General features: G+C 33.5%; 1 protein-coding gene across 5 annotated transcripts in view; it reads left to right on the forward strand.

Annotated features, from left to right (window-relative positions):
- The first annotated feature begins 290 nt into the window (after positions 1–290).
- Positions 291–25,885, forward strand: part of LOC142547670 (uncharacterized) — a 32,487-nt gene continuing 6,892 nt past the window's right edge. Inside the window, exons 1-3 of one of the 5 annotated variants that reach the window (XM_075656060.1) lie at positions 324–640; positions 1,521–3,339; positions 3,834–4,218. In XM_075656060.1, the coding sequence (XP_075512175.1) occupies positions 1,660–3,339; positions 3,834–3,998 (1,845 nt within the window). In that variant the 5' untranslated portion in view covers positions 324–640; positions 1,521–1,659 and the 3' untranslated portion in view covers positions 3,999–4,218. Of the gene's footprint in view, positions 641–1,520; positions 3,340–3,833; positions 4,219–10,433; positions 10,532–25,885 lie in introns of those variants that run through there. The other 4 variants (XM_075656059.1, XM_075656064.1, XM_075656062.1 and 1 more) reach the window with 4 other exon arrangements.

Below are 25,885 nucleotides of genomic sequence, written 5' to 3' on the forward strand. Positions count from 1 at the left end.
GATTGACCCGTCTTACAGATAAAGATTCGTGAGACCAGTTCACAAGAGACCTACTCATCGTCAAATTATTCAATATAGGACTGTGTCAAAAATTAATCTATTAATCCTTTTCATAATCTTATAAAGTACTATAAAAAATTTAATTCAGAAAGCGATATTTGGACTAAACATTGTTCGTTTCAAGATCTTTTGCCTCCCTAAACATTATTTGTATAGAAAAATGTATCAAGAAACGCCCCGTCACTTTCACTAACAAATCCCATGTACGCAAACAATGCAAGGTACATATAGGTTTAACCATTTGGTGTATTTTCTAATTTTAATTTTTTGTTGCTTTTGATTTGACCATGAAATTTGCAAGAATCAGGCACGAGGGGGACCTACCATTAAATTTTTTTCCAAGATTAAACGCGGCATAAGTTGATTTATAACCATACTATACAGTGAAATTTTTTCTTTCCATTTCCTCAAATCATATGTTCTTGCAGTCTTTTGGTTTCTGTGCTTGGATTATCTCTATCTTTTGTTATAGAAGAATCAGAGTCTATATTGTGTGTAAAATGGGTAATTTCTTTCTAGTTGTGGGTTGAAAAGATTCGAGTGGTGCAGCTCATGCTCTGGTTCTTTCATGTGAAGGTCGGTAAAGTTTTTTCCTTTGAAACCCATATTTTTTTCCTTCGTGAAATTGCATTTTGAGCTTAAATGATGCGTTTTCTTGATAATAACGACGTTTTAGTTTGTGGGTATGGTTTGAAATTGAGTTTTGTATGGTTTTTTTTTAGTTTTTTCACTGTTTTTGAGGATGGATTGGAAGAAGATTGCTTAAGCCTTAAATCTGGTTCTTTTGGTGAAGAACTTAGTTCACATAAATCGTGATCTATGATGCATGTAATATGATTTTACTGTTGTTTTTTGGTATAAAGTTTGCAACTTTATTGTGGGTTGTGTTTCTTAAATTATCTTATTTAGCTATGTTGACGTATAATTTATGTGATAGTTTCTCCATATTCTTTGGGTTCTTAGTATTCTTCATGGATTAATTTAAGGGAAGTCATATGGTTATTGAAATGATTTAGTCTTTTTTCTTTTGATTTAAAGGAAATTTACTAAAAATATTGGTATTTTGTTGGCAAGATTCTGGATTTAAGCAGGTTTAATTTTGGTGATTAGGTTTGATCTAGATTTTTTTTATTAATCTGTATACAGAATGATTTTCGTTGATAAACAGGAACCTACTGTGGAGAAATTGTCAAAAGTCATTTTCTGTATTTAATTATCTTTTTGTTATCTAAGAGAGGTTATGTTTTTATAAATTTCAAATTGTTTGTCACGCATATAATAATCATTTTCATCAGAAGCAGGTGCATGGAAATTCATCAGCTAGAGTTTATTGACTATATTTTGAAACATGAATCGAGTCCGGTCGCTCTAATCGAGATTCAAACATATTTCTTAGCTGTTTTGTTTTGATTTTCTTTCAAATCGAATAAAACCAACTGATTTTGTTGTTTTGTTTCCAGATTGGTTCAGGGATGAGTAATGTATTAGGTTGCTTGGATCTAAATTTTACATCAGTATATAGTAGAAGCTACGAGTGAAAAGAGCACTTTTTATTTGATTTTGAGTGATTACCTCTCCCTTGAAGCTATAAGACAGAGCATGAGTATCGACCTGAGAGACAATGGGGAAAACGAAGAAAATACTATGATCTGTACTACAGAAGATCTTGAATTAGAAGAAGGGGGGATTCTTGTATCACGAAAATGCTGTAGAAAACCAGAGCCTGAGCAAACTCTGATATTAAACATTCAAAGTTCATGTATATATGCAACACCTAGTAAGTTCTTCTTTCAAAACTTTCATGGATTACATAATAGTATTCCTAAGCATATTACAAACTTTGATGAGAAGTATGCTCTTCGTTGCCTCGAGTCAATACGTAAGTTTGCTGCTTGGAATATCGCCTCAAAAGTGGATACATTGTCCTGTGATGCAAGTAATTTAACCAAAAGTATGAATAGAAGTTCGTGTGAAATGGGTAGATTAACTGTTGAATCTCCGTCTTTTGCGTTTGGGACTGATGTTGTGGCAAACTCAAGTGGTGAATGGACGTTTAACCCTGTTACCCGTAGCTCAAGTATGATCAACATCATGAAAAGCCCTTTGCTTCAACGATTTGGGTCGTTAGATAATGGTGTCGAAGATGGGAAAGTAAGTTTACATGTTGATACTGAATCGGTTAATCCTTATCTACTCGCCTCTACTAATGAAATAAACAACAAATCATCTCATAAAGTAACAGTTCCCGATGACAAATATGTTTCTGAACCTGTGCACAAAAGGGCTGTTTCTACATCAAGCACAAACTCAAGTAGCTCAGATCAGTCGTCTTGTTCCACGTCCGCTACCATGTATCAAGGAATGCTAACATGTGCATGGAAGAATGGGCTACCGCACTATGTTTACACCGTGGATGATAGGCCAGAGGTCTATGTAGCTGACTTGTCCAAGGTCGAATCTTTAGATGATAAAATTTTGGATTGTGTTTACACTTTCCATTCAAGGAAAGGGGGCAAGAAAGGAAACAATTCCTGTGAAATTTATTTGGAAAAAGTTGGCACTATGCGAGTTTCTAATTCAATCACATTATGTTCAGATAACTCGGACGTCATTGAAACTCGGTTTGTTCTTTCTGTTTCCAACCACGATCATCATGGGAAGATACAAACCTCGAATCACACCCTTAAGAAGAACAAGATGCTGGCTAAGAAAGTTGTGGATGTTTTTAGGTCTAGTCGCTCTTATAAGCACAGAACATTCTACAAGAATGAGGCACCTCGTGCTATTCTTGAAGATGCATCTTCAAACCCTTCTCGAGAAACACAGGAAAGTTTCGATCAATACGAGGATGGTGCAGAAAGTAAGCATGTGCAAGATATTGAGTCAGCTGCCATTGTCGTGAAAGATCATGTCTTTGGCAATAGTAAGGTGGCTGATTTTGGAGGATGGGGAATGAAGTTTCTCGAGAAACCCGGAAATAATACGTCTTTAGTGACCTCTTTAGAGAACTCGATGCCCTCCAAATGTACCCAAAATTCTGTGCAACGCTCCACAACAATTGACGTTCTTATTCCTGCTGGTTTTCATGGTGGACCGAGAACAATAAACAGTGGTCCTTCGAGTCTTATCGAGCGGTGGATCAATGGTGGCCGGTGCGACTGTGGGGGATGGGATATTGGCTGCCCGCTAACAATTCTCAACACCAAGTCGAGCTGCACGGATTTATCCCGCTTATATGATGATTCGCAAGAATGCAACTCAACTGATCTCTTCATACAGGTATGCTAACTCTTCCATCTATTATCTTCTTTCATGAAATATCCAAAAAATTTGAATGTTTTTATCATGGACTGAGTTGGTCATTCTTGCAAAACGAAAATAGACGCATAGTATTTCATAGTTAAATTCAGTTAAGCTTCATTTATTTGCTGCTTATCCTACGTATCAAAGAGATACATGATATCAATTTGACTCCGGCTTACCATTGGAGCAAATGGCCCGAGTGAAGAGGTGTAATGGGTTGGTTCAAATATGTAAAGGGGCCCTACATGACATTTTGTTTCTCACCATATTACTTCGGAATCCATGTTGATCTGTATAAGAAGTTCGAATGGCTTCATAAGAAATTTACTATCGACTATGTACCTCATTTATTTTGTTACTTTTTTTGCGAGATTATCACTTTCGTCAACTATTGAGAGTCCTTTAAACGCATCAATCAGCAGTTCTCATGCAGCAACGCACAGAGCTAACCATTCGGCATCCTTTTACAGGGTTCAAAACAGACCATTCCCGTCATGAAAATGGTGAATATTCACGACGGCTTGTTTTACATCAATTTTCAGTCGAATCTCTCAGTTTTGCAGTCGTTCGCCATTGCTGCTGCAATCATTCATTCGCGAAGTCCGGTTCCTCAATCCAAACTGCACAGGAGTTGAAGTGTGTGTTGGCTTGTTTGTTGGAGAATGTATGTATAACCACAGGCGACAAAAAAAAAAGGTTAAAATTCATAGTACAGTATACATTTGTTCCAGGAATATATTCCCTTTGAGTTGGATTTGCCATAGCTTTGCTCACTTGAGCATATTAATTAGGATAAGATATGTTAATTAAAGTACCGATGCATGTTTTTTTACGAAAGTGAATATTATTAGTTTTCTTGGCTTTTTTGCTTATATTATAATATTGAATCGACGCACGTGCTGCATGTACATACATATATATATATATATATATATATATATATATATATTATATTTATAATTAATTTGATTTATATTTAATCATAGGTAATTGTTGGGACATTGAATTCTCGCACCCAAGACGCAGCAGAAGTTTAAAATTTTTCTTGGACGTCGTATGTTTAACAAAATATTCATATGGCGTTAAGCGATTATACCTGCACGTATTAAACGCTGGACTCCAAACTATTCCGATATGAGCGAGATAGTCCTTCTTGTAATTTCGAACGAACAGATCTCCTTTTGTTTGTCTAATCAGGTACATGATTAGAGATTGTTTTTCTCGTTTAGTTTGCACTATAAATCCAAACGATTTATGCGTTAAGACTGTAGCTTCTGAATTTCCAAGATCCGGAGACGGTGCAGCGTCGATAGCGCGGTGGTGGAAAAAATAGGAGGGCCGAAATTTTTGTCTCCAAAAACTTGGAGCGGCCGTGGGTTTTTCTTCCAAGGGAGGGAGAGAATTTGTGTGCAAGATTATCTTTTTAATTACGAGTCCTTGTGTTGTATGTCCAGAGGTTGACTCCTAATCTCATTATAAGTCTCTCTCATAAGGACTCTAATAATTTCATTATATTTAAAACTTTCATATAATTAGTATATAATTTATTTATTAACTTTTAATAAAACATGATATAATAATAATATCATATACACATATTTTATATCATTATATAAAATATATACATGTATATGTAAATCAAATTAAATAACCATTATTTAATTTATAAATTAACTCATTGGTTAATTTAATTCTAGACTCCTCTAAAACATTTATAGGAATTTGTACATGTTAGTAGTCACTACTACAAGCACCAACATTTAATTATTAAATTCCAAATTCACTAAATAAATGATTCCGAGCTCATTATAACCCCGATCGACGATCCGAGAACGTCGATGTACCAAGGATACAAGTTTTGTTCAAATAATGAAAATCGAAAATTTCGAGGAAAATTTCGAATATCAAAATTTTTACTTACCATATCGGGCATCTGCTTAGTGAACTCTAGGGGTGTTCAAACTTCGGATAAAACCGAAAAAAATCGAAAATCCAAACCGAAAAAACTGAACACCGAACCGAACCGAAAGCCGAATTTTATAATTCAGATATAAATGTTAAAACCGAAGTTTATTTGGTTCGGTTTTGGATTATATATCTCAAAACCGAAAAAACCGAAATTTGATTAAATTAATAATTTTTTTATATTATATATTTTTATATGATATTTAGTTAATGCAAAACCATTTCGAACAATTTTTAGTTGATTGTTGTTTGTTTAATTAATTTAGACTTTATATTTAAATATTTTACTAAGAAACATATAGAAAGTTAACATATTATATTTTACAATATATTTATATTATTAATTTAAATAATTATACCAAAACCGAAATAATCGACCAAAATAACCGAACCGTTTTGGTAGAAAATCGAACCGAACCGAAGAAAAATGGTTCGGATTCGGATTATATATTTCTAAAACCGAAAACCGAAAAAACCGAAATTAAAAACCGAAAACCGAACCGAACCGACCGATGAACACCCCTAGTGTACTCTTTCACAAAAAACAGGCAATTTTACTCTTATTTTTTATTTAGCAAACATGCTAACTACAATTTCTTACATCCTATGGAATCAGCTCATAAACTCCTTTATAATCTTCTTTTTTTATTTCCATCAAACTATAATCGCCAAATTTCAACTCCTTGAAATTTGACTATCTCAACGGGAACAAAGAATCCGATACTTGTGTGACTCTCAATGGTTACGGAATACAGCTAGTCGTGGGTTCACATCTCCATGTGATTCAAAATAATATTTATTCTTGTTCGGGTTTATCTTAGTTGACCACATTCTTCTCATCAACTCCTTGATCAAGAATGTCAGAACTCATTTCTGATTGTACCAATCGGATCATGGTAAGAGCGTCTAGTAGCATCGCCCTATGATCCCCTAGGTATCTGTGGGGACCCGGACGCTAATCAGTTCTTAATCGTCATCAGAATCAATTTACTAATCAAGTAATTAGCGTCATAAAATTTTTTTCCTTTTTAATGCGGAATATAGTGAAATCAAACTAATATACAACTCAGTATAAAATAAAGTAAAAGTCCTGTACCGTCTACAAATCAGTAAAAACTAAGGTTCAACATCTAATTATTAAGTGCCAAAACCCTATATACATCAAAGTCCGAAGTCTCCACTCTATCACGATCTCTCCTCATCTCCTGGACTCTGATCCTGTCCCACCTGTTGTCATGTACACATACAAACAAGACAACAATCGGATAATTCCAGTGAGAATATAATCCCAGTATAAATCAACGAAACATGCAATCATATAAACAATATAAAGCATGTAACATATAACAGTAATATGTATCAAAATCTGAAACATAATCAATATCAGACTGTCGACAATACTCGTAACTCTACAATTCAGACTAGACTCAATCCTAGTATAGGGATCCCGGTTTCCAGAAGTTGGCATTCCATATCGATCACCAGTAATAGAAGAAATTCCGATTCTATCCACATCGATATGGTATCGATCACCAGTAATAGAAGAAGCTCTGATTCTATCCACATCGATATGGTATCGATCACCAGTAATAGAAGAAGCTCTGATTCTATCCACATCGACATGATATCGATCATCAGTAATAGAAGAGTTACGATTCTATCCACATCGATACAGTACCGATCACCACTAATAGAAGAAGCCACATTTCTATCCACATCGATAGCCAATCATCCGGTGACAGACTTTGGCACTATCACCAATACACTATCTTGTGACATCGTGCAATGTGCCCGTGGCGATCCCGCCACTATCAGGCACTTCTGTCACAAGATTACTCGTATAATACCTGCTATCTATAAATCAAGAGAACAAGTACATCAATCACATCAATGCAAATATCAATGCAATAAAGTAAAGTATGTGATTTAGGGAAACTCAACTCTAAACCGACTTAAGTCGATCTCCCAATACCACATTGACTTATATATTTCGTTTGTAGTCTCGGTCTGAAGCAATATCAATTCTGAACTCAAGACTGTCTCTGTAAATCTGAAACGACATATTGAGAATCATAATATCAATATTCCATTCTCAATTCAACATTGAATCTGATTAATCTGGATTTAATTCAAATCACGGCATAACGGCACAATCTCAGTATCCACGTCAATACCATATCAACAGACATCAATTACCAATCATAACTCATATCCGATACAATCTATAATCCCGTCATAATTCAAATCTGTCTGGTATAAATCAATATATCCTGAAAATTCATAACAATTCCATAATCGGTCCGTTTATTAATCTGACTTCGATTCTACGATGTCTAGCATGCCAAGAACGTCATATATGAATTCTATTCAATTCTGACAATATCATAATTTCAAGACATGTTAAAACGTAGTAAAACTTACGTCCAGTTGTAGCCTGCATTGATAGGAACACAGTACCGTAGTCAGATTCAAAATCAGACGGACGGATTCTCGCAAAATCCCACTTTAAAATCAAAATATGAAGTTGGCTCCAATTTCTCGATTTCCTCTCTTCTTTCCCGTTTCTGAAGCAATGATATACATATATATATATACCTTGCATGCATTAAGCGACGTGGCCCTTTCCTTCGCAAAACACGTCTCGCGCATATGCGCGACATCACTCGGCGCATATGCGCGAGACACTCTGTCTCCGCGCGTATCATGCACATCGCCTCGCGCATATGCGCGAATCTAAGTCGCGCATGTGCGCCCAACTCTCTGGACCTCTCGCGCATGTGCGCGTTTTGAGGTCGCGCATGTGCGCCCAACTCTCTGGATCTCTCGCGCATGTGCGCGTATTGAGGTCGCGCATGTGCGCCCAACTCTCTGGACCTCTCGTTATGGCTTCCGCACAGCTCGCGCATATGCGCGCCTACTCTTCGCGCATATGCGCGAGACCTTCGGTCCTCGCACATTAATTTTCACACGCGATCTCAATTCGTGTCTCGGTTAGCCCCTCTCATAATCGTCTCGATTAAAATCAACAATCGTAATTTAACACGATATTAAATCTCGGACATTACAGTATCACTGATAGTGCCTGTAAAAATCTTTAGTCATGGTTAGCATACAATATGGTTCCTTCAACACAGATATCCCAATCGAATCTGCAACCATTGATATATCGAGAGTTGCATATGAATTCGATAATGATGTTATTTATCTTTGAGTACTAATAGTGACATGGTATGTGCAACTAGGAAAACACATTTTCCTAAATCGCATTTTTTGTTTTGGCCAGAAACTCCTTGCACTATTAACTCATCAGATCACATATGATATATTCACCTGTAGGCGAACGATGATTCCCCGACTACAATGCATTTTCTCCTACGTATTTCGAAACTACACCCAACCTCGCCATCTGATAATCATCGATTGAGTCGGTAAACAGATCAAAGTACATGCTAGTACGTATAGCCACTACCTTGTCCCGGGTCAAAGGACTAATAATATACAACCATAACTACGGACTATTCCACTTGATAAGTGAGAACCACTTGGACAGTCCGATGGAGGGTTATTCAGTGCATCATCATATGATCACCCATCCGTTTGAATGAATATCTCCATGCCCTTGCCAATGAAACATGACGTTTACATCACAGATGCTAGCCTCGAGCTCACATTTATCCTTGTTTTAGGCGGCTGATTCGAATAGAAACATGTTTAGAATATTCGGTACACTTCCTAATTAGTTTCATAATCTTACGTTGTGACGCAGACCTCATGGTACCTATTGTACATTCAAGAACTTTATCTATGCAGCTTGCATTAATATACAGATAAAGTATGATGTCATAATCGAATAAAATCGTAAAATATTATTATAATAAAGATTGTTTTATATTAGAGTTAATTAAAGCCCGAGTCACAAGTTGGCTTGTCGAACACCTAATCTAATAGTAATATCATAATTGTAAAAAATAATGAAAAACTTTACTATAATTTTGAAATTATTATATTTTAAACTGGTCACACTATAACTGTAAAAATTAATAAGTGATTAATTGTAATTTGAAGCAATGAAATAAGAAAAAAGAAGAAATCACAAAAAAATCAGGACATGGCATTTTTTTTTGTCTGCATCGTAACATTATTCTTAATAATGTGTGTGCACCATAAAATATCATGTAATAAAAATTATTAAAATTATTTGTAAACTCCCCAATCCTGCCATATGATGAAAACAAACTATTTGTGAATGTACCTTTTTTTATATAAATAATGTTAATGTACTAATAATAAATAATTTTGTATTGTTGGATTTATTAGTTATTTATTATTGTTGATTAAATAGCATTAATAGATATTCAATAGTCTTCATGTCCACTTGGTCCATCTTGGACCTTGATCAAGTTTCAAAATTTGGATGAATTGGTTAATTAATGGCATATTGTTTAATTAATTTCGAGATGAATAATCAAACTATTGTTTTTATTTCAATTTTAATTTAATGAAAAGATGAATTGGATGGATGTGTTAAAAGAGCTGCATTGAATGCGTGCTTTAAATATTGTTTTGAAAAACCTCTTTTGAAGAAGTTTACTCTCCACAGAAACAACAATCTTTAGTGCTGTCTATCGTAGACGTGAGAAGTTTGTTATAGCTAGATCTTAAATTCGATGTTTCGTTTCCAATGAGCTCAAACATGTTTTCTCTGTCTTTGGGCCAGTGTTAACCATTAGATTTACATTTTTGCCCGTGAGAAGTTTGTTACAACTGAATTCTAAATTTGATGTTTCGTCTCCAATGAGTTCGAAAATGGTTCCTACGTATTTGGGCCAATGTTGACCATTAGATTTGCACTTTTGCTTATTATAGCATCTCATTAACTCGGTTTCGATTACTGTTTTTTTTTTTATCAGATTTCTTAATTTTAAGAATCTAAGCCAAAGATAAGTAATCGGTTCTTGTTTTAATCTTGCAACCAAAAGCAAATAAAAAATTAAAAAATAAAAAAAATCCCATTTTTGGTTCCAAGAAAAACCGTGGTTGGGCCTAGGAAAGCCCATCAGAAGCCAAAAGCCCATTACTGTCCCCAATGGCCCAATGCTTCAAATTTAAAAACCCTAATTCTTAAACTCTCAGCCACTTCACCTTTATATTCAACACAATCTCCGAATTGTTACTTCTTAAACTCTCTCGCAAGGATTTTGAGGTACTTTCTAGAACTCGATGAATTTTTTAAATTTTTTATTTTTATGTTTCTTCGTTAAATTATGTGCAATTATCTGCTTTTTTGGAGCTTGGATGTTTTTGTTCATATATTGTGACATTCTGATGCTGGTTAAGGAAATTTTTCAATCGGTAGATGAAACGATTGATTCCTCAAACCAGCTACATAAACCTTGGAATCGGATAATTTATCGAGTGGGATCTCCCTTTCGGAATCGCACTTTTCGCAATTCGATACATTGCTCTATCTTTGATATTGGAATCTGTGTATTTATTGGGTTGAACCCATGGAATTCAACGAGGAAGGTGATGTAGGAGTGTAATTTTGAAGCTGAATCTGGAAAATTGTCCAAAAATTTGTTCATTTTTGTTTTTTATCATACAACAAATTAGAAAGCGTCGGGATCTTGCGCGTGTTTTTGAATCGTTACCAGGCATAAGTCATGTATCCGTTTATGTATATATAAAGATGTTGATACAGTTACATGCCTGTGATATCGAAAAAGGGTTCATCGTTACAGATGCGATTGCTTCTTTGTTTGTGCTCACATCTGCTCCATTAGGACCATACATATCAAATTACTCTCAAAATTCTTGTTTGATCAAATTACTCTTTTTGGAAAAACAATGTATTCCCCTGGAAATGAAACCATACATATATGATAAATCATTCACAAATTTCAATTTATTTTTCATCTGAAAAAAATAAGAAAATTGGAATTTTGGTGATGTATGTTTGTTTTTTCGTTTCGGGTTTTGGTTATCTGTGTTATTAAATTTATGTCTCATTCATATATCTTTTTATTTTTTTTCCAATTTTAATATTTTTAATATATAATGTTGATATGACTCTAAACATGTTATGGCTAATAGCTCGAAATGCCTACTTCGGTGCCACACTCAACACCAAGTAAAAAAAATACTAAGATTACTAAAATAAATCTAAAAATAACAAACAAAATTAGAATTTGACAAAAGAGATAATCAAATTTTCGAAAAGATAAATATAGAATATGTAAAATGCAAGTTTATGACAATTTAAACAGTGAACCAAGCCATATTTGTGATAGAGCCTTGGATTGTTAAAGAAGTCTAGTCACATAAATTGGGTATGAATTTGGATTAAATAGGTTAACATTATATCAACAGTCTATATATATATATACACTAGTGTATCGATGCATGCAATATATTTTATAATTCATTTGATTTATATTTAAATGAGGATCAAAATAAAATTATAAAAAATAGTGAGAGACTACAAAGTATTTTTGATATATAAATTAAAAAATAAATTGAAAAATAAAAGAATAAAAAAAAGACTTCAGTAAGAATTGAATCTATAACCTAAACACCAAGTAACAATGATTCTATCCACTAAACTATATATAACTTACATTAAAATTTTAACATTTTATTAATATATATAATTAATGAAACAGATCATGACGCCAAAGTTAGTTACTCTAAGTGCCTCAAACTTAATAAAGTAGTATAGATTATGTCATAATTGATATCGAACTCAAAATCTGATAAGAGATTTGGAATTTTTTGATATAAAATGAGCTACAAAGCTCTTCAAACTTCAATGATATTTTAAAATGCTAAGTAAGAATCTCTTATTTTTCAATACAAAATCTCAACAAAAATCTACAAGGATAAATTGTTTAAGTTTATCTATCAATTTGCAATAGAATGAAAATATTATTTTTTATGTCAAATATATTAATTTTTATTGTAAATATGGACATGATTGATTCGTCTCACGAATAAAGATTTTTGAGACTATCTTATGAAAGACCTACTCTAAAATGAAATTTCTATCAATTTATCTAAACAATTTCACATGATATTTTTTTTTTCTAAATTCAATTTTTTCCATTACATATTTATATTTAATTTCACTATTATATCCTTGCTATTTTCAAGTCAAATTATATAACTAAAATATTTTGTTTTTGATTTTATAAAATAAAATAAAACTCAAACAAAAAGTTCGAATCATAAGAAAATATATATATATACTATCATTCATCTTTAATATATGAAAAAAACCACATTTTATACTAAAAATAATGTATTTTTTCATGCATCGAATGAGAAGATTCACAGATATATGATAAATATATATGGTGCTAGTGCTACTGATCACACTATTCAATTATATAAATGATCATTTATTACTCGAAAAAAAGAAGATAATTTCATTTAAAATATTACTTTTCAAGTTTTTTTTTTTTTTTTTACATGGAATGAAAAAGTAACAATATTTTTTCCAGAAAATAATATGATAATAAAAATTTCAAATTATCAGTCCCAACTCAACAAATTTCAAAATTTTGAATATTTATTAACGTTGTTAATTAGGGGTTGTAAATAATTAATGTTATCCCAATCAATAAAATTCAAAATACAATTACTTCACACTTCATTCAGCCCAATTGGGAATAATTTAATAATTTATCAACCAAGCAAACCAATTTAGAATAAAATAAAATTTGGTCCAATTTTAATGTATTTTTCAATTTTTGATTGTCAATATAAAAAACTCTTGTGATGCGGATCAATTTTGTGAGATGAATTTAAAATCTGATATGATTTATGACAAATATTAATTTTATGCTAAAATTATTATTTTTCATTTTAATTATAGATCGAGTTTTCTCGTCTCACTGAAAAAAATACATGAGACAGTGTCAAAAGATAGATACTCTTCTCAATCACCATCATCGTTTAGTTGTATTTATGTACCCAAACAGTTGATGAGCAATGCATACTTAGGATTTAAAAAAAGGTAAAATGAAATAAAAATAATAATTAAATTTATATTTTAAATAAAAATGAATTTGATGAAAATATATTAATATCAATATATTTTCAAATTACTTTCTAGACAACTGTAGTTAGTTGTTATCGCCATCGCGTCCCCCGTTTAAGACAGCTACAGATATCTAAAAATTAATGTTAATAGGTATCTTTGATTCGTGTCACAAGACAAATAGTATGAACATAAGTAATATTTTTTAATAATAAAATATATAAAAATGATAGTTAATATAATGTTTGATTTGTCTGATTAATTTGATTAAATTTAAGATAATGTGATATTATCGTTTTGTTTTTTTGAGAATATTAATACATTATTTATAATATTATTTATTAAGGGTAATATTGTAATTTCAATTCAATGATCTGATTGATGAGATAAATGATTGATAATTTGATTGAGGTAAGATAAATGATTGGTAGATGAATAAATAATATGGTACACCAAACATGATATTAGATTGAATAAAAATATGGATAAATAATACAACGAACAATACCATAGTGTATCATCATCAATTGTTTTTTTTAAATACTTTAGTTATAAATCTTGTTCGGTATAATAATTGTCTATTCCAGCCTTCTAAGAATCAAATTATCATTTGATGTTTGGATTACTATACCGTTTAAAATTTTGAGTTGCATTATTATCATTAGCTATAATTTTTTATAAAACAACAAACTTTCAATCTTTCAATTAAGATCAAAGTAATGGTCAAGAGTTACATTTTCATGTATTACAAAGAGTGCAATTGTAAATTTTGTTAAAACGATGAAAACAAACCATTTGTGAGATATATAATTATTTTCTCTACTCAAATATTAATAGCGTTTGAATGAGAAAGTACCGTTAGGGAAAAATCTTAAGCTAGTTCAGTTCCATCGACCTCCGGTGTTTATGTTTGCGATCCAGTTATAGAACTTGCTTCAATGTATTTTAAAAATATAATTTTCAAATATATTTTTTTAGTATCTTGGTATTTTTGAACTTTTTTAAAAAAGCAGAAAATAATTAATTTTACCAAAGTCCAAAAGCAGTACTTTTGACTTTTGAATTGTCTTCAGCATTTCAACTTCTCCAAACACTACTTCAAATTGCTTTTAGATATTAAGTCAAATATAAATATGTTTCAAATATTATTTATAAAACTTAATTAATTTAAAACCATGTAATTAATTACTGGTTGAATACAAAGTTAAAATGGCATTTGATAATTAACAAAAATTATTGGTGCGAGCCGCATTAATTAATCATGAAGCACCTCTTACACACATATATATACATATATATAGAGGGCGACCCTGGGACGCTTAAGGCGGTGCCGCCGCACAGGGCCTCCGCCGGAGTAAACAGTTTTTCATAAACTATTTCTCAAATAATTAATAGACTGAGTTGTTAATATCACACAAACTAAAACAAAGTTTAATTAAGTTTCACAAATCTAATGTTCTAAAAGTGATAGGTGGAGCCTGGAGGTAGTCACTCACCACTTAACTGCGAAGGACTTAGGCAGATGTCTATGCATTTTTTTTTTATACATAAATATATTTTTTCTTGCATCATATATTAGTATCATATTTTCAATGTTTTATAACGATTTTTGTATTAAAAGATAATTTTGTCATTAATATCAATACTTGTTATATATATTTGAATACTCAAAAATCACATATTAGTATCAAATCTGAAACATTTTGTACTCAAATATCATATAATAATACCGATTATTTTGTATTGATTTTCATCAAATTAAAGGAATGTGGGCTTAAAGAATGCAAACTTTTTTTTTGTGTGGATTAAATAGCGCAAACACGTAATTTTTCTGTTAGTGACCGAATGCACATGTAAGTTAATTTATGGGGATTTAAAGTAAATTTACTTGATTAATTTTTATAACATCGATTTTAGTATTATTTGTATATAATTACAAAGGGCTCAATTTTTTTTCACATGGGACCCCCTAAGACCAGCCCTTGTATATATGTATAAAGTTTAGTTATGTTGTACCCCCACTATGCACATTTATTTAAGTATCGTTGATGTGACGACATTCACCTATTAAATATATAATTTTTTTATGTTTTATCACATCCAATATGTGAGTGACGCATCATTAATGATCACATAAATATGTATTGTGGATGTACATCATATCAAAACTATACATATATGTGAAGCCTCTAGGCTAAAAATCATATGAAAAATGGATATCAAAGTTAACTTATATTTATATAAAAATAATACCGAGCTTTGGGGCTTTAATCAGCCTGCAGGGTTATGAGTCTTATCTGTTGGTTGTTCAGCAAAACTGATCGGAAGACAAGGTTTCAGCTGCAAAGCCTACCAGGTCAGCTGTTCAACAGACAAAATATAGCTATGTTCAGATGTTGGATGATTAAAGTGAAGCTTAATCATCAGTAGTATATCGCTGCTTCATTGTCATATCAGATCAAAGTTGATGATCAATGCGGTTCAAAATCAGTTGAGTCCAGTTTGAGTCAGCTCGACCAGTTTAGCAGCACAGAGATCATGACCAAGGCAGCTAGCTGTTCTTCTGGCTAAGAGACTCAAGATCGTTGCAGCACTTCAAGAGTTCAAGGCAACCAGTTGTTAGTATATCCAGTTCTGTCATACATAAACTGATCGATATTTGATGTTTAAAATGTGCTATTGTAGTAGCAATTTCATTTATAACTGTTGATGTACTTAAATGTATAATACAAGGGAGATCTATTTGATTAAATAAACATCATGCTTATCCAGTTATGTTTTCTAAGTGATTGAACTGATATATTCAAGATTTCTTACTTAAACTGCTTGAATGATTAAAAGCTATTAAATTTTGGCTTAGATCATATTTTTTAAAAGAGGAGATTTTAATTCAGTTCTTACGGGGGAGTTTTTTTACCCTCGAACTGAAATTGTTTTTAAAACTCATTTGTTTTTAATTCAGCTCTTGAGGGGGGGTTTTCTTAACCTCGAACTGAAAATGTTTTAAAACTCATTTGTTTTTAATTCAGTTTTTGAGGGATAAATTTCTTATCCCTCGAAGTGAATCACTCTTTTATTTACTTTAAATATTTTTGATTCTCACAAAAGGGGAGAATCAGTTAAAATTTAAATTTTTTAAAAATCGCTTTATTTGCTCAAGCTTTGTGATCATTAAAAAGGGGAGATTGTTGGAACATTTCATGTTAGTAATCTTGATTTTGATGTTAACAAAACTTGTTCTTTTGTTTCTAATGATTTATCTAAGTGAGCAGAAAAGTTAAAACTGATCAGGCTTCAAACTGATCAGTTACCGAGCCAAAACTGAAGTTATCGAGACGCAAACTGAAAGTGCCAACTGATTGCCCAAACTGAATCTGTGCAATTGAAATACCAAAGACCAGTTCCACTGATTGTTCAGTTGATAGGTAGTTCAGCAGAAGACCTTCAGAAACCCGGCCAGCTGATGAAGAACCCAACTGACCAGTTCAACTGAAGCAGTGAAACCAGTTCAGATGACGGGCCAACTGATTTCACCAAACCAGTTCAATACCAGTTCAACTGACCAGTTCAGTACATCAGATAGGAATCAATCAGTTTGCATAACACGACAAGCTTATCAAAGGTGGAATTCAGCTGCGTGCATTAAGGAAAAGCTTTTGTCCAGTCAAAGGACAATAATGGACGTTGCAGCAGAGCTTAAAGACAAAACGTTTCAGAATAACTGTCAGAAAGGACAAAGCAAATATCGAGGAATGAATTCAACTGCAACAGACATATTTGATGAGTCTTGGTGTATGATCGCCTTGCTGCTATAAATACAGACCAAGATCATCATCAAACTGTGTGTGAAATAGAAGAAAGAGCATGCTCAATTCATATCAGCTTACAAGAAGCAATCTGTCCAGAGGGAACACTTCAACGTATTATCAGCTTAAATCAGAAGCACAACTCCCTCAGTGTATGAAAACACTTTCGTGTTATATTCAGAGATAGGTTCTCACACACACACACACACCATCACTCACCTATATAGAGAAAAGAGCTTATCGATTAGCTGAGTGAGTCTTGCACAAAGACGTAAAACTTTTGTATGTAGTTTTTAACACATAGACGTTAAACAAGTGTTGGCCGAAAGATGCTGCCTTCAGTTTAGGTTAGGAGTTCAGTTGAGGCTATAGAGTAAGTCCTAAGTTGAGTGGGTTTGTACAAAGTGTTGTATAAATCAAAGTCTTCTACTGGATCCTACCTGAGGAGGTAGAAGGGGTGACATAGGAGTAGTTGAAGTCTCCGAACATCCATAAACATATCTTGTGTGCTTAACTGTTTAATTATCGTTTTCAAACTGATTTGATCAGTTCGAGCTGTTATCAGTTCAGTTCTCATCATAACTAAACTGATATATGCTAGAACTGATTCACCTTTATTCAATTATTCAGTTCACACAAGTTAAAATGCTTTCAAATATAATAGATTTCTTAACGAAGATTACTTCGAATATTTTCCGCTTGATTTTATACCAAACTCGATTTAATTTATCGGTGTTTACATTCTTATAACACGATATATTGCAGTTCATGAAGTTTGAAGCACCTTCGCAGGTGTTAGAACCGATCCATCATTACTGAATATCAGCATGTGCTTATTATGATAAGTTGGGCTCTTGAAAATTACTTTGAACTCGAAAAACTTTTCTTAGACACACATAAATATTGAAGCGATAAGGAGAGTTCGTAATATGCATGAATGATCTATTTACAGGCATCGCCTGCAACAGTCATCTTTTTAAACTTGAAATCCGTGACAAATACAGACGTCGTTGTGCCATGTCATCGTCCTTTTTAGACATATAATACACTTAGGGTAGTGCGCATGAACTGTGAGATTCAATGGACTGAAAAAGCTGTTACGCGAGATCTTATGCTATCATTAGCTGGGCTCTGCTCTTTAGGAATGATCAACATATGGTCAGGGAATGTCCGTTGTTTAGACTAACTAATCTACCAAGGTATACTTTTCTATCAGTTGTTCTTTGATCAGCTCAACTTTTGTTAGCGACCATCCTTTATATCAATTTGACTTCTATCATTTATCCTTCGCCATTGATTAATACACTAACAATTTTGCTTAGACAATCGGTAGGGTTCTGATTAACAATTTGCTTCCGAAGCATATGTACACATGAATAATCAATTTTTTTCTTGAATTCAGTTCGACTAAGGTATATAATTATCTATTGGATCAACAGATTTTTTAAATTTCCAAAACGTAAATGTTCTAACAAAGTGTCATTGATATTTTATAAAACAAAGATGTAAAAGCCTATTATAAAACAAAGATGTAAAAGCCTTGGTTTTTTTATTCAAACATACCAAATATTATTACATAGTAACCTCCTGTAGAGGAGGAGAAACTTGTTTAGCTACTTATAGCAGCCGAAGTTAAAACACACATAAACTAGAAAGAGAAATATTACAATGTTTTCTGAAAGAAAATGAAGAGGTTGAATGATACCTTCATCTTCTTTCTGTTTTCTTATTTATAGAAGCCCTTGCAGATTTGTTTTTTCGGATTTCAAACTCTTGCCATAAGTTTTCTTTACTGCCATCCGGCTGTGTTTGGCACTATCTCTTGAGTGGGTTGAGTGGATGGTTGAATGGTCCCTCAACCTTTTCTTTATTTGTTCTTTTCTAGATCATTATTGTAGAAATAGCTTGTTCTTCTGATTTTATCTCCTGACATAACCAGTAGATATGTGTTTGTATCATATCAGCTGAGATCTCGTTCCCTTCTTTTTCTTACAGTTTGTAGAGATCTTTAAAATTTACCAGCTGCTTTCTTAATGATTTAATCCGCCTTTTGTAAACCTTAATATATGTAGCATACATTTTTCTTTTGTTCCGAATTTCAGTTTAAATCTTGTGCGATTTTTTTGTTCCCATCAACTCTTTTATTTATAGTTTTTTGGGTTCAAATTTTCTTGGTTATTTAGAGGGTTTATCACATGTTCACTAACTCCTGTCAGGGAATCTTTTAACATTTGTTATCCCCGATGAAAAGTAATGGTAGTCACATGTCCACTTATTTTATCGAGGAATCTTAAACTTTTGGTGTCCCCGAGGAAAAAGTGGTTGTGGTCCTTCACCACTTGGACCTGTCTCTACAAGATGCTTCCTATCTGACCGAGGTCTGAAGCCCTTGCCAAATTCGAGCTCCTTTTGATTTGGGCATTTTGGGCAGATCTGTTCTGACCATTTTCCCACATGAGCCATGTTGCAGAATTTTCGACGAGTTTCTTTACTCCCCGGCAGCTTCCTATTCCATAGAAGATTTCTTTTCTTTTCAAGTAGATATTCTGCAAATCTTCATGTCATAATATTTAACAGGATTGATCCGTTTACCGAATTATGGTAAAATTTAAACGAAAACTTGAGTTTGTCCATATCAGTTAGACAGACCCATAAACCTCATTCTCTTCTGGTAAAAATGTCATATTCAGTTATTGAACTAAGAAGGGGGGGTTTCTTCTATCGGAGGATCTTTGATGAATTTTTGAACATTAACATCTGGCCTCCTTAACTTGATGAAATGAAAGGCTTCCTGAGAGCCTTTTCCTGCTGGTTCGGGTGCTGTACTGCAGAAGTATAGCTCCAGAATGTCTCCTCTGGACAAAATAATCATTATTTGCCCATGTCTCATGAACTGTTTCCTGAATCCATTTAGATAGTTGTAAGGACCGTGTATCGTATTATCGTAAATCCTATATGATTATCGATAATTCATGAATTTGATATGTGATTATACACTTGATGTATATTATGACAATGAAATTGAGAAATGAATATTGAATATGAATTGACGTTGTAAGAGCTCGAGTGGAGAAGCCGGACGCCAATATAGTACAAAAGTTAACATTTGTACAGAATGTGTGGCGCCCGGGCGGTAGAAAATGACAACCCGAGCGCCAGGGTATGTTAAATGAGTATGCGGGTAGAACGTGCCGCGCCCGAGCGGTAGTTTGTGACCGCCCGAGCGCGGTACTAGTGAAAGCCGGGGGCAAAATGTCTCGCGCTCGGGCGCGAGAATTCTACCGCCCGAGCGCGAGAGGCGGTGGGATAAGAATAAATTCTTCTCTTTCCTTCCTTCGTCAATAATTTCAACAATTTCGAGGGAGTTTGAGAGATTTTGATTTTCTTTTGTCCGAATCGACTTCGAAACACTGTCTGAACGCGAAATAAATTATATATTTGTAATCGTCGCGTCGAGGGCTTCTGACTGAGGTAATTTTCTTCTAGTTCCAGCAGCTCTAAATATCAAAGTGCTGAAATAGCATGTATTTGAAGTTGAATTTCTGATATGTAGTAGAATAACCGACAAGAAACTCATATTCGAAGTCGGAATTGAATTATGATATGATTTGGATTTGATATGAATTTTTGAAGTTTCAAATGATATTTGAAACTCATATTAATGATTTTGGAGTATGTTATTGATTGGAATGGGTATGTTATTGATGTAGATAAAGTGTAATATCGATATCTTCAGGCTACATCAACTGGAAACGAAGAATTGAGGTATGTTGCGACTGGGTAATATACGACAGGTAATCTGTATTATATGATATATGTCGGATTGATTTGATTGATTGGAATGAGATTATGTGTCTATATGCCTTATTTGTTGATTGATGTGACATACATGACATTGAGATTGAGATATCGATGTATAAAATAAATGTTTTGTTAACACACATCATTTTATGCATACATCGATACATGACATGCACGTTGAGCTATGATCCTTGGATACCCTGATATGATTTGATTGGATTACGGGGTTTGTGAACACAATCGCTATGCCGGTATTATATGACCCTTAAAGCATAGACAATTGTGGCCCCATATGATTGGATATGAGATTTGGGATTTGATGGCGCTTTGCCGACGCTATCATACGAGTATCCCATATTGGCCGGTGTGCCAGCTCGAGCATTGATTTGATAGCGATTCGATTGATTCTGACATGTGCTCAGTGGATGGGCATTTGACCTGATACCTCCACGACATACATGCATTGCATACCATATATCATTGTTTAGATACTTGTGGTATATATGATTGGTTGTTCCATACGGAGCTTTGCTCACCCCCAAGGGGGGCTGTTGTTGTCTTTGTGTGTGGACAATGGCAGGTACTCCAGGATATCAGGAGACCGGAGAGGGTACTTCTGGAGGGAGCCACAGCTTGGGCTGAGATTTTATGTTTATGTCTTGTTCCCAGTATATATGTATATGTATCTATATACCGGGGCATGTCCCAAGGATATGAGTTGTTTGTATGTGATTGGTTTTGATTACGTGTGGACATGTTTTATGATTTGAGATGAAATACTATTTTCAGTATTTAAGTTATAGAAGAGATATTTTGGGCTCATTGTAAAGAAAATTTAAACTCGTTTTCCGCTGTAATTAGTTAACCCTAATCAGATTGCATTGTAATAACGATTAGGAGCTAAGGGCCCCACAATAGTTATGAAATTTCAGGGAAGCTAGGTGATGTAGTATAAACCGAGGCAAGAGCCCCGAATTCATACCGGGCTTTTACTTTCTTTGGATATGAATTAGGTTTCATCCATACCCTAGGATATTTTCCTGAAACATCAACCCTGATTGTAGCTAAGTTAATTCCTACTCTTGTTTTTAATTTCTCCCAGTTTTGTTGGTATACCTGAAATGGAGAAATTGTAGTTTCATTAGTATCAACCTTAGATCTACCCTTGTCAGTATTAGGTCTAAGGTTGATCTTTTTCTCCTCAATCCTCGAGGTGAAGGGTTGACGTGAAGACTCGAGATAAAGATCTGGAGTATCAATTTTTGTTTCAGCCGACTCATCTGGATATGATCCCACTTAACACTTGTGCTAGGGATATTTGAATCCCATGCTCCAGGTATAGAGTCTTGTACTCGAAAACTCTCCATTTGGGAAACCAGTGGCTTCTCAATGCCTTGGAGGATAAGCCTTTGTATTACCGACCATAACTGAGTACAGGCCTGTAAACATCATGTGATTCGATCAGAGACAATTCTCTTATCATCTTGTTGAAGCCTTCCCGCAACTTCTGCATTCAGAGCTAGCTTGTTAAACTCGTTTTTAAGCATTTCAAGGTGTTCCCTCAAATGACTTTGCATTTTTATGATGACATCGATACCACCGCTGTCCATCTCTTGTTAAAAAATCTGCAAAAATATTTTCATGAGATTTTATAATCACAATATCAAAAATATAATTTTGACATAACGTTTGTCATCTTAATAATCTGGCTTTCTCAGGTTTAGACTCTATTCTATTCCTCAAGAAAGCTTTCACCTGTGTATTGTCAACGTTTAAAATAAATTTTCCTTGCAAATAAAAATAATGATCATTTTTCAAAAGCCATTTTTACTGCATATAATTCTTTTTCTTTGATATGTAATCTTATGGCTTTTGCATCTGAGAAGAGTCCACTGCAATATCTGCATGGTTGTTCTCCTTCTGGTATGAGCTTGATTAAAACTGCCGCCCACCAATGGTCACTGGCATCTGTTATAATATTAGATCATCTTCATTCTGGGGAATAGCCATTTTCGAAAATTTTTTACAAATCTCCTTTAGTTGACTCAATCCCTGTTTGTGTTCTTTCGTCCATTTAAATTTTGCATCTTTTTTAAGTAATTGACTAAACAATTTCCTGTGTTTTAATAGGTTTTTAATAAACATCCCAACAAAATTAACAACTCCTATAAAACTTTGAAATGGTTTCTTTTCTTTTAGCTCGTTTGGAAAATTTTGCACATTTTCTACTATATGATCCTGCAAAATTATTCCAGACTCAACGATTTCTATTCCGAGGAATTCGATATTTTTTGTGGCAATGACTGCTTTCTTTTCTGATAGAACAAGTCCTTTTTTTAAAAAAACATTAGATAAAATCTCTAAATGCTTAATATGTTCCTCCATATTTCTAGATGCGTTTAAAACATCATCAATATAGACAAACATAAATTTGAAATAATATTTAAATAGATTATTCATTTTCTTTTGAAATATTTGAGGTGAATTAGCCAATCTCATCGGTAATACTTCCCAGATATAATGTTCTTGTAGTGTGGAGAAAGCTGTGAATTTCTTGCTTTCTTCCCGCATCCGAATCTGATAAAAATCAGACTTACAATCGAATTTAGAGAATATTTGCATTGCGTATGTAACTAATTAGATGTTTTCTACTAGGTATGAAGTACCCATCGAACTCCAGAATTTTATTAATTTCTTGGTAATTAATTACTAGTCTGAGTTTGTTCTTTTTTATTTCACCATGATTTTTACCAGAAATCTTGGGCTGCCGTATGGTGAAATTCCTACTTCGATTAAACCAAGGTCCATATGTTTCTTGATTATAATTTGCATATCCCTTTGATCAATTATATTCATTGGGATATGCTTGCATCGGAAAAATTCATACTATTTTCCTTCCTTAATTTTAAGGCAAACTTTATATGTTCCTTGATTATAATCTGCATATCCCTTTGATCAATTATATTCATTGGGATATGCTTGCATCGGAAAAATTCATACTATTTTCCTTCCTTAACTTTAAGGCAAACTTTGAGTTGATTTTTATCCCACCATGCCAAGAGACCTTCATTGTCATTTTCTTTAATCATTTTCTTGACATCCTCAAATGATATATTTGATTCAAACTCTACCTCATTCTGACGTAGAGATATCTTGAGGCATTCTATTTCTTCTGGTTGGAGAGGTTTATCTGCTCTTAATTGGGGCATTGTTTCTCCAAAGTGTCTAGAATCCTTCATTTTTGGTTTAGAAGTTTTCTTTCATCATCACGCTTGCTGCGAAACTGAATTGACAATTTTCGGTAGAATGCCTCTCTGAGTTGTTGAACTATGATTTTGTGATCACAAGGTGTTGTAAATACTAATCTTCTAGTCTCATTTTCTTGAGTATAGGACTTAAACATTTGTAGAAAATTATTTTGTATCAAAATTTCAGCTCCTGTATCATGAAAATAAATCAGTGGTGTTTTTACCTTATACAAAGGCGTTTGTCCAGCACCTCCGATCACGATTTCCGTCATCTTAATCCCCTTACATAAGATTAAGATTCTTTTGGAAAAATCTCTTCCAGCAATCTTTGGTAATTCTTCTTCCAAATTATTTGGAAAAACTCTTCTTTTTGTTGTACAGATTCCAACACCTGAGTCAATATAAGCAGCAAAGTATTCTGCTTTATATTGTTCATGTAACATCCCTACTGAAATGTATATCGAGAATGAACTTGTGGTCATTGGATTTTCCACATCCTATCTTCCGCCATAAACTCAATTCCATATTCTAGACATTTCCAAGGTTTATGTTCCTCGAGAAACTCTAGTCCAAGAACCAATCACTCTGGTTCTTTCCCTGGAATACCTTTGATATGAACTTCCAATTCTCCGATATTGATTATTCCTTGGTAAGTTCCTATCATAGGTGGTTCTAAATAGTATATGGTATTACAAGGAAATTGATTCCTTTGTTTCGTAATATCAAATACTATTTCTACTTCCTTCCACCATTCTGGGCATCTGAACTTTCCTATTGTGGAAAAGCTTTTTGGCTCCTGTTGGATTTCTTGGACATGTGCTTTTCCCCACCTGTAACTTGTAATTTTATCTCCCTTAAAATATAGTCTTCTTGATTCCAATCCAAGACTTTGATTCCTCCGTAGAATCGGTTTGTCTTGTATTTGGATGTCTATTTACTGTATTAAGGGAAACTCAACTCGGTATTTAAATGAACTCATTTCTAATAAACAATTCTGAATGATGTGTATTAGATAGATCATATGAAATTTGATAGGTAATAGAATATGGTCTATTACATTCTTTCATCGGCCTTTTTTCTTTGAAATTCTGATGTAATGTCAAGGCTCGACTGAAATCTCGATCTGCCAAGTTGTTGGCAATTCTCGAATATATTACTCCTACAATCTTTCATGCGCAGAAATTTCCCGAGATAGTTATCAGTACTGAATTTTGAAGGTTTTTCATTCGTTTATTGCATATAGCAATGTCAATGGGTGAATCTATTCTTTCTTTGAAAGTAGTTTTTATCATAATTTGGATTGCTCCGTTATGAATCCAGGACATGGTCCGTGCTACTTCTATCTTGAGTTTTTGTAATTCTTCCTTAATTTTTTCAGAAGGAATTAATTGCATCTCCGTTCTATCTCATGTAAGTTCCATTGGGATTGTCATTTCCCTTCTGAAAATTTTATAGATTATATGATGCTTTCTGTTTCTTAGGTCAAGACTTCCGAAGAACTTTTCTACCCGTCCTGCTGAGAATCCTTGATATCTCTGTAGACTAGAATTTTCTTTCATGATCCTTTGGACCATGTTATGGGATATTGTTGTCTGGCTAAAGAAACCAGACAAATCTTCATGTGTTTCATGCGAAACACCTCGTCTTCATTCAGATTTCGACTC

This window comes from Primulina tabacum, chromosome 5 (genome assembly GCF_025594145.1).
Source record: "Primulina tabacum isolate GXHZ01 chromosome 5, ASM2559414v2, whole genome shotgun sequence".
Classification (NCBI taxonomy): Eukaryota; Viridiplantae; Streptophyta; class Magnoliopsida; order Lamiales; family Gesneriaceae; genus Primulina; species Primulina tabacum.